The sequence below is a fragment of the Pelophylax lessonae genome, assembly GCF_965119305.1.
Source record: "Pelophylax lessonae genome assembly, chromosome: 1".
In the NCBI taxonomy this organism is placed as follows: domain Eukaryota; kingdom Metazoa; phylum Chordata; class Amphibia; order Anura; family Ranidae; genus Pelophylax; species Pelophylax lessonae.
The window spans coordinates 227,267,437-227,277,859 of NC_138768.1; the positions used below are offsets into that span (position 1 = coordinate 227,267,437).

The 10,423-nt window shown below is 40.6% G+C and overlaps 1 protein-coding gene across 1 annotated transcript in view; it reads right to left on the bottom strand.

Annotated features, from left to right (window-relative positions):
• FAM216A (family with sequence similarity 216 member A) overlaps positions 1-10,411 on the bottom strand; it is a 36,314-nt gene extending 25,903 nt beyond the window's left edge. The window contains exons 1-3 of the mRNA XM_082257753.1: positions 10,073-10,411; positions 2,461-2,495; positions 2,250-2,383 (exon numbers count right to left, since the gene is read on the bottom strand). Of these exons, the coding sequence (XP_082113879.1) occupies positions 2,250-2,383; positions 2,461-2,495; positions 10,073-10,161 (258 nt within the window). The 5' untranslated portion in view covers positions 10,162-10,411. The remainder of the gene's footprint in view (positions 1-2,249; positions 2,384-2,460; positions 2,496-10,072) is intronic.
• Positions 10,412-10,423: the final 12 nt, after the last annotated feature.

A 10,423-nucleotide genomic window follows, 5' to 3' on the forward strand; every position in this document is an offset into this window, starting at 1 on the left:
TCAGCCAATCATTAAAACTAGCCACAGAGTCAAAGAAGCAGACCGAAACTTCATATAGGACTTAAAGACGGCTAGGGTACAGCATGCAGTATTTGATATTTTTCTCACAAAGCATCCTACGAACATCATTGAAATCTTTCCTCTTTTGCTGTAGTAGGACAGACTTATTACCGTAGGGTAGCGTGGGGTGTTTGCGAGCTTCTGACAGGATATTGTCACGATCACGGTAGTTGAGAAAGCGGACTAAAAAAGGATGAGGATTCCTTCGAAGTATGGCGCGTCCTGTAGGTACACGGTGAGCACGTTCAAAGACGTAGGTTGGAGAAACCCCAGTGAGGCCCAGCAGGTTCTTATAGAACCCTTCCACAAACTCCACTGGTTGGTAACCCTCTTTGCCCTCCGGGAGTCCAAGTACCTGAACATTATTGTGCCTTAGTCTATTTTCAGCGTCGTCTGATTTAGCGACTAGCGCACTCACTGTGCATTGCAAGTCCGCTATGTGGAGTGGCTGTAAGGTCTTCAGTAGGGGATATTCTGGATTCTGTTTCGGTCAGCCGACCTCTAATCTTGTCAAGGACATTCCTTATAAGATTACATTCTTCTGTTTTGTGATCTATGCGCCCCCTGTAAGGAGGTCTCTCTCTCCAATCCCGCCATCCCTCCAATGGCGGGATTGGAGAGTGAAAGGTTCAAGGTCATGATCTACTCCTGGTCACCCCTAATGGGTTCAAACTGTGACATGGAGAGAGACAGGAATGGAGACTATTCATCTTTCAGACCGACCGTCTATGGGAACTGTGTAACACAAAGATGGAACGTTTCCCGCGTGAGATGTTCAAGAGAATTGTTCAAACGTAGTTTAACTGTAGAAAGTCATCAAAATACATAATACATTTTGGACCTATGTTCTTTTAAAAATAAGCTGTTGTAGCAATATGATATTGTATATAGATAAAACAACATAAAAAAGGGAGAGAAGTGAAAGGGGAGGTAAGGGAGGGGTCGAGAGGAAAGAAAGTCAGATAGAGCGGGAATGCGGGCTAGGGGAGAAAGGAGAAGAGTGGTGGGGAGTCCCGAGGACAGGGCGGGCGAGCACCCAGATGGTTTATGAGTTATTTTGGGTAGGGGTATTACCAAGAGAGTAGCACAGATTTGTTAAAATCTGGAGGAAGTACAAGAGAAATCCATGGCCTCCATAGGGAGTCAAATTTATTCAAAGTTTCATTGTCCAAGGCTTCCAGCGTGCAACATGGAGCGATTCATATGGTGTTTGGTTTCAAGAATGTTCAGAGATAGAGATTTCCATGTTTTGGCTATTGTCTGCTTTGCCGCTGTGAGGAGTTGGATAAAGAGTTTGAACTGCTTGAGTATGAGGGGGCCCGGCTTCGCGTTCAAAAACGCCATTTTTTTTTTTACATTTTGCCATGGTGTTCTCCTCCACATCCATACCAGACCCGAAGGAGATCTGCTTAAAGTGAATCTTACATTAATCAGTTTATATTCCTTCTTTTAAATTATAGTTCCCTGTAGCTTCCTTTGATCCCTTCTTGTTTAAGTTGTTCTTTAGTTGTCTTTGCACAAAATCAGAAAAGACAGACTGAAAATGCAATGAAAACAGACTACTTTTTTCAGGAGTTTCCCTTTAGATGGAAAGCAGGAAGATGAAAATGACAAGATCTTTTTTAAAAGGAAGGAGAAAACACAAAGAAAAGAAAACATGAATTTAACATTCATGTGGAGGGGCAGATAAAAATACCTCTTGCTCTCAGCCTCCTCCAAAACTCCAAATGTTATTTTTTTGCTGCTGTAATCTGACTTTCTGTTAGAGGGTGGATACGTTCAGTCTAATGGTCCCACTGAATGAATCGTTTTTGGGAATGTAGTGACCCTCTCTTGCTTGTTCCCAAGATGGGATTATGGGATGCATAATGTGCATAGGCAAGTGCACATGACTGCAACTAATGTGCACTGCTCATTCCAAACAAATGGAAGTGAGGGTAAAAAAGGAGAAGTCCTAGAGCTTGCACGAGTGTCCCCATAGCAAGCGACTTGCCATGGGGTGACTCGGCAAGGGGAAAGAGCCAGTAGTGCCAGCAGGGAAGCTGGGAAGAGGAGGATCAGGGCTGTGCTTTGCAAAACTATTGCACAGAGTAGGTATGACATTTTGTTGTTTAACAAAAAAAACTATTTTAGGTTTACAATCACTTTAAAGTGCTTTGTTAAGTATTTAAAAAAAAAAAAACATATACCTTAAGAAAGGCTGCATCCTTCATAGACTTGGGGATTTGAATTGTTCTGACTTGTGAAATGACAGGAGCACTCTCCGATGTTCCACAATTTCTTTCCACAGTCTGTTGTCCACAAACACTAATATTATGTAGCCCTGAAAAGACCGGAAATGTTATACTTATCGTGGACTGAAAATTCTAAGAAAAATAAATTCCTTTACTAGGTACCCACCCTGTGGAGGTTTCTTCTGATGGAAGTCCATAGTCCTATAGAAACAGAAAGCATGATTTACTGGCAGCAGAGCAGTGGTAAGTAATTGTACTTACATAGAAACCTGGAGCCAAGAAACTATTACAATATTATATCATTACAATACCCAGAAGACAGGCCTCTTGTACACTGTACTGATGTATGAACATTAGACATTCCTGGCAGAAAAAATGCAAGGAAGGGATGTATATCACTAGCGTGTATATGCGCAATAAAGGAAGTGTGGCATATGTGGTTATTTGCGCATATACACACAAACATCAGGCTTGTGAACAACACATGTTTATGCGCCTGTGTCTACAGGCATATCGAAAACAATGGTCTGCATTTACATCAGTAAAAATAAAAATGTCTGTATGTCTAAAAAGTTTTTAGGCAGCAGTGTGCAAGAAGCCTAAGTCAAAACAAGAAGCCAAGATGACCTGACAGCCTAAGAAGATACTGTATACACCCATTAACCCAAAAAAACTATTATACAAGGCATGGCAACTTTAAATAACAATCACTGGTCAATGACTGGATCACACATAAATCTTGAGGGGGGGGGGGGGGGAGGGGTAGATGTAACAAGCCCGGACCCACTATACCTTTACTGGCCTGCTTCAGAACCAAAAAGCTCCTCTTGTCATTGTTGAACACAAGTAATGCAGCCTATCTGTTCAACAAAGTATTCTCTTCACACCACTGTTTCTTTAATAGAATATTTCACCCCTAATACAGTGCCTTTTGTTCCCTTGCATCCTACCTTACCTTACAGTACCTTACAGTCAGTGTGGATGGGGAATTGAGGGATTTTCTCTTGCAGAAATTAAAATCGCCCTATCTATGGCTAGCTTAACACATTTCCCTCCCTCCAATACCACTGTAGAATAATTTTTTCTTTTTCTCAACTTCAGCTTTAATACATTATTAAAAAAAATGTAAGGAACACTTTGAAAACACATCAGATCTCAATGGGGAAAAATCTCATGCTGGATATCTATACTGATATGGCCTGGGTAATGTGTTAGGAACTAAAGGATGCCACATCGTTTGATGGAAATAACAATCATCAACCTACAGAGGGCTGAACATTAAGACTCCCCAAAAATCAAAGTGAAAAAAATGATGCAGCAGGCTAGTTCATTTTGCTGACATTTTATTGCAGCAACTAAAATGGTACTCAGTACTTAGTATGGCCCCCACGTGTTTGTATGCATGCCTGACCAAGTCAGGGCATGCTCCTAATGATACAATGGACGGTTTCCTGGGGTATTTCCTCCCAGATCTCGATCACTGAGCTCCTGAACAGACTGAGGTGAAACCTGGCGGCGTCGGATGGACTATCAGATGGACTGAAACATAATGTCCCAGAGGTGTTCTTTTGGATTTAGGTCAGGCGAGCGTGGGGGCCATTCAATGGTATCAATTCCTTCATCCTTTCCGAGCAGTGTATACCAACGTAATCTCAAGTAATTAAGCTGCTGTATTTAGGTGATGTACATTTTTATTAGCAAATATGAAGTTGCCTTACTACGTTGGCGCCCAATTGAGGCATGGCGGGAGAGTCTGTTATGTAGTTTATTCATATACGGTATTTAATTTGTGCAATACTTGTTTTGTATATCATCATCGAACAGTTGAGCCCAGGGTTTAAAAAAGATTGAACTGTTGAGCCCAGAAACTTAAAATAAATCAAACAGTTGAGCCCAGATCTAAAAATAGATTGAACAGTTATACCCAGGATGTAAACATCAATTGAACAGTTGAGCCCAGGATCTAAAAATAGATTAAACAGTTGAGCCCAGAATCTAAAAATAGATCATACTGTTGAGCCCAGGATCTAAAAATAGGTTGAACTGTTGAGCCCAGAAACTAAAAATAAATCAAACTGTTGAGCCCTTGATCTAAAAATAGACCGAACAGTTGAGCCCAGAATTTAAATATGGATTGAACTGTCAAGCCAAGAAGCTAAAAATAGATCAAACTGTTGAGCACAGAATGTATAAATATTTTGAACAGTTGAGTCCAAGATCTAAAAATAGATTGAACTGTTGAGCCAATAAGCTAAAAATAAATCAAACAGTTGAGCCCAGGATCTAAAAATAGATTGAACACTTGAGCTCAGAATCTAAAAATAGATCGTACTGTTGAGCCCAAGATCTAAAAATAGATCAAACTGTTGAGCACATATTGTAAAAATATTCTGAAAAGTTGAGCCCAGGATCTAAAAATAGATTGAACTGTTGAGCCCAGGATCTAAAAATAGATTGAACTGTTGAGCCCAGAAACTAAAAATAAATCAAACAGTTGAGCCCAGGATCTAAAAATAGATTGAACAGTTATACCCAGGATGTAAACATCAATTGAACAGTTGAGCCCAGGATCTAAAAATAGATTAAACAGTTGAGCCCAGAATCTAAAAATAGATCATACTGTTGAGCCCAGGATCTAAAAATAGGTTGAACTGTTGAGCCCAGAAACTAAAAATAAATCAAAACAGTTGAGCTCTGGATCTAAAAATAGATCGAACAGTTGAGCCCAGAATTTAAATATGGATTGAACTGTCGAGCCAAGAAGCTAAAAATAGATCAAACTGTTGAGCACAGAATGTATAAATATTTTGAACAGTTGAGTCCAAGATCTAAAAATAGATTGAACTGTTGAGCCAAGAAGCTAAAAATAAATCAAACAGTTGAGCCCAGGATCTAAAAATAGATTGAACTGTTGAGCCCAGGATCTAAAAATAAATCAAACAGTTGAGCCCAGGATCTAAAAATAGATTGAACAGTTGAACCCACGATGTAAACATAAATTGAACAGTTGAGCCCAGGATTTAAAAATAGATTGAACAGTTGAGCCCAGAATTTAAATATGGATTGAACTGTCGAGCCAAGAAGCTAAAAATAGATCAAACTGTTGAGCACAGAATGTATAAATATTTTGAACAGTTTAGCCCAAGATCTAAAAATAGATTGAACTGTTGAGCCAAGAAGCTAAAAATAAATCAAACAGTTGAGCCCAGGATCTAAAAATAGATTGAACACTTGAGCTCAGAATCAAAAAATAGATCGTACTGTTGAGTCCAAGATCTAAAAATAGATCAAACTGTTGAGCACATATTGTAAAAAATATTCTGAAAAGTTGAGCCCAGGATCTTAAAATAGAATGAACTGTTGAGCCCAGGGTCTAAAAAATAGATTGAACCGTTGAGCCCAGAAACTAAAAATAAATCAAACAGTTGAGCGCAGGATCTAAAAATAGATTGAACAGTTGAACCCACGATGTAAACATCAATTGAACAGTTGAGTCCAGGATTTAAAAATAGATTGAACAGTTGAGCCCAGAATCTAAATATGGATTGAACTGTTGAGCCCAGGATCTAAAAATAGATCAAACTGTTGAGCACAGAGAATGTATAAATATTTTGAACAGTTGATCCCAAGATCTAAAAATAGATCAAACTATTGAGCCAAGAAGCTAAAAATAAATCAAACAGTTGAGCCCAGGATCTAAAAATAGATTGAACAGTTGAGCCCAGAATCTAAAAATAGATCGTACTGTTGAGCCCAAGATCTAACAATAGATCAAACCGTTGAGCACATATTGTAAAAATATTCTGAAAAGTTGAGGCCAGGATCTAAAAATAGATTGAACTGTTGAGCCCAGGATCTAAAAATAGATTGAACTGTTGAGCCCAGAAACTAAAAATAAATCAAACAGTTGAGCCCAGGATCTAAAAATAGATTGAACAGTTGTACCCACAATGTAAACATCAATTGAACAGTTGAGCCCAGGATTTAAAAATAGATTGAACAGTTGAGCCCAGAATCTAAATATGGATTGAACTGTTGAGCCCAGGATCTGAAAATAGGTAAAACTGTTGAGCACAGAATGTATAAATATTTTGAACAGTTGAGCCCAAGATCTAAAAAAAAGATCGAACTGTTGAGCCAAGAAGCTTAAAATAAATCAAACAGTTGAGCCCAAGATCTAAAAATAGATTGAACAGTTGAGCCCAGAATCTAAAATTAGATTGAACAGTTGAGCCCAGAATCTAAAAATAGATCGTACTGTTGAGCCCAAGATCTAAAAATAGATCAAACTGTTGAGCACATATTGTAAAAATATTGTGAAAAGTTGAGCCCAGGATCTAAAAATAGATTGAACTGTTGAGCCCAGGATATAAAAATAGATTGAACAGTTGTACCCACAATGTAAACATCAATTGAACAGTTGATCCCAGGATTTAAAAATAGATTTAACAGTTGAGCCCAGAATCTAAATATGGATTAAACTGTTGAGCCCAGGATCAAAAAATAGATCAAACTGTTGAGCACAGAATGATTAAATATTTTGAACAGTTGAGCCCAGGATCTAAACATAGATTGAACAGTTGAGCCCAGGATCTAAAAACAGAATGCAGTGTTGAGCCCAGGAACTAAAAATAAATCAAACAGTTGAGCCCAGTATCTTAAAATAGATAAAACATTTGAGCCCAGGATCCAAAAATAGAGCGAACACTTGAGGCCAGGATCTAAAAATTGATTGAGCAGTTGTATCCAGAATTAGTGATGGGCTCTCTGTTCAAGTCGAACATAAGTTTAATCTTGAACATGAGCTGTTCGTGTGTACGCAGAACAATCACAGCACAATGTCCTTTTAGAGCCATGATTGGCCAAAGGCAGGGTGCCTTTGGCCAAACATGGCTCAGGGGCCAAATCCACGCCCCACACTATATAAGGCTGTTGCCCTCACAGCAGCCCTGTATAGTGTGTGACAATAGAGACTAGGCTGGAAGTAAGTGGATAGTGAGTTCAGACAGTTTAGTGCAGTCAGGGTAGTGTAAAGGCATACCCCACTTTTAAATGTATGGATATGTTGTAGTCCTGGGTCCCCTCTCGTTGCTCCCCAAGTTTTGTGTCCATCACTTATAGTTCGGGGGCAGTGCCATGCCAAGCAGACCAAGATTTCCCATAGATGCCAATGTTAAGGACAGGTAGCAGTGCCATGTCAACCTGACCAATATTTTCCATAAACAACAATGTTCAAGACTGGGAGCAGTGCCATGCCAAGCTGTCCAATATTTTCTATAGATGCCAATGAGCACTGAAAGCTGAAAATTGGTCTGGGCAGGAAGGGGGTGAAAGTGCCCTGTATTTAAGTGGTTAAGGGAAACCCTATGACAGAATTTTAAAACAAAATGGCATGGGGTCCCCCCCCAAATCTATACCAGGCCCTTTGGGTCTGGTATCGTTTTTAAGGGGAACTCCACGCCAAAATTAAAAAAAAAAAAGGCGTGGGGTACCCCCCAAAATCCGTACCAGACCCAAAGAGCCAGACCCTTATCCTGAGCATGCAGCCTGGCAGGCCAGGAAAAGGGGGGGGGGAGGCAAGTGCCCCCCTCCTTCTGAACCATACCAGGCCGCTTGCCCTCAACATGGGGAGGGGGCTTTGGGGTGCCCCCCAAAGAACCTTTTCCCCATGTTGATGGGGGACAAGGGCCTCTTTCTGACAACCCTGGGCTGTGGTTGTGGGGGTCTGCGGGTGGGGGGCTTTTAGGAATCTGGATGCCCCCTTTAACAAGGGTGCCCCCAGATCCCGCCCCCCCTATATGTGAATGGGTATCGGGTAGATAGTACCCCTACCCATTCACCAAAAAAGTGTAAAAAAGTAAAAACCACAGAGCACAGTTTTTGACAAGTTTTTATTAAAAAGAAAAAAATAGTGTCCCTCAATGTAAATCCAACGTCATTCACGAGGCCCGCCGGACCCGAAAAATAGAAAAGAATTCAAAAACTGTCCATCTGTCTGGACTTTAGCCTTGACAGTTTGCTTATAGGCAAGGGGCGGGGCCACCCAGTTATGTCACTCGGTGGCACAGCCCACCTTCTGATGTCACGTGACAGAAAAACATTACAGCCGCGAGCAAGTTTAAATTATCAAAGTGTCATTTTTACAGTAACAGTGCATATGTATAGCACTAATTACTGTAGTAATGTCACTGGTACCCCCAAAAGTGTCAAAAATGTCAGTCAAGGGTCTGATCTGTCTGCCACAATGTTGCAGTCCCGCAAAAAAAGATCGCAGCTCACCGCCATTACTCGTTAAAAAAACCCAATAAAAATGACAAAAATCTTTCCCTTAGTTAGTAAACGCAATAACTTTTGCGCAAACCAATCAAAATACGCTTATTGCGATTTTTTTTACCAAACATATGTAGCAGAAAACAAATTGGCCTAAAATGTTAAAAAATTTAGATTTTTACATTTTTTTTGGGGAATTTCATATAAAAAAAGTGAAAAATATTTGTTGTTTTTGCAAAATTGTCGCTCTTTTTTTGTTTATAGCGCATGATCAAAAAATCGCACAGGTGATCAAATACCACCAAAAGAAAGCTCTGTTTGTGGGAAAAAAAGGATGTCAATCTCATTTGGGTACGGCGACGCACGACTGCGCAATTGTCCGTTAAAGTCACGCAGTGCTTAATCGCAAAATACCCCCTGGTCAGGAAAGGGGTAAAATCTTCCGGGGCTTAAGTGGTTAACTGTTGAGCCCAAGATCTAAAAATAGATCAAACAGTTGTGCTCAGTATGAAAAAAATACATTGGACAGTTAAGACAAGGATCTAAAAATAAATTGAACTGTTGAGCCCAGGATCTAAAAATAGATTGAACAGTTGAGCCCTGTTTGATCAAAAATAAATCAAACAGTTGAGCCCAGGATCTATAAATAGACAGAACTGTTGAACCCAGAATCTATTGGAAGTGCATCCTGCCATACTACATATTTTCTTTCTCCTTAGCCTAACCTTTAGATCCATTATATAACACTAAGGCCCCTTTCACACAGGCGGACCGTTCAGATCCGCCTGTCAGTTTTTTGGGCTGATCTGAACGGTCACCCCATGCATCCCTATGGGGCATCGGATGTCAGCAGAGACATGTCCGCTGACATCGGATCTGATCCGTCAAATCTGGACGGATGGAAACCCTATTTTCCATCCGTCCAGCGGATGGGATCGGATAAGAACGGACAGACGGTCTGACTCTGTTCCCATCCGATTCCCCCAGCTGTCATCCTCCTACTCAGCGGGGGATCGGCGGATTGATCCCCCACTGAGATAAACGGAGTCCGTCCGAAGAACGGACTGTGTGAAAGGGGCCTAATATTTGTTGGGTTTAAGCGTATAAAACTGATGAACAAAAAATGTAATCTGTTATCAGTCCTTAGACAAATGGGCTGATATCTTACTTTTTGAAAATTCACTGTACCTAATTGCATGATACTGCGGTTCCATGCGATCTGATGCAAGCAAATGCACTGTGTTTGCAATCTGTATTTGGGGTGTTGTTAGGAATACACTGGCACCCGCAGCAGATTGCACACCCGCTGCGTTTTGAACGTGCTGCACGAAAAGCGCACAGAAAATAGGTTTCCCGCACTGCATGTTTCCCAGCCCTACACACTGGATTTTTATTTTATTTATATTTGTAATGCACTACATATTAGTCAATTGTGAAACAAAATACAAACAGAAATATCCCATCACCTTTTCTATTAATAATGATAAGATGATGGTAAGTGTCCTCACCTTCCTGACTTGCTCTGGCATGGCCTGACATTTAAGGAGTGAGACCCAGATGTGGAATTGTGTCTGTGGCTGGGTGGAAGTCCCTCCATCCTCAGAGCTCAGGCCGCTCTCCAGGAATATACGTCTCCATGGTTATCCCCACACTGGGGACATTACTGCAGCATCCTCAAAGCATCTGCGCATGCGTACTACATTATTCAGCTGCTAAGATTTTTTTTAGCGCTAACATTGTCCGTACTGTTATTATAAGAATTAGAGGCGTAGTATTATTAGTCATGACTTAAACTGCTACAAGAATATCGTTGTTGTACGTGTGTTCATTTTGTGGTACGGGCGCGCTGCGATGACGAG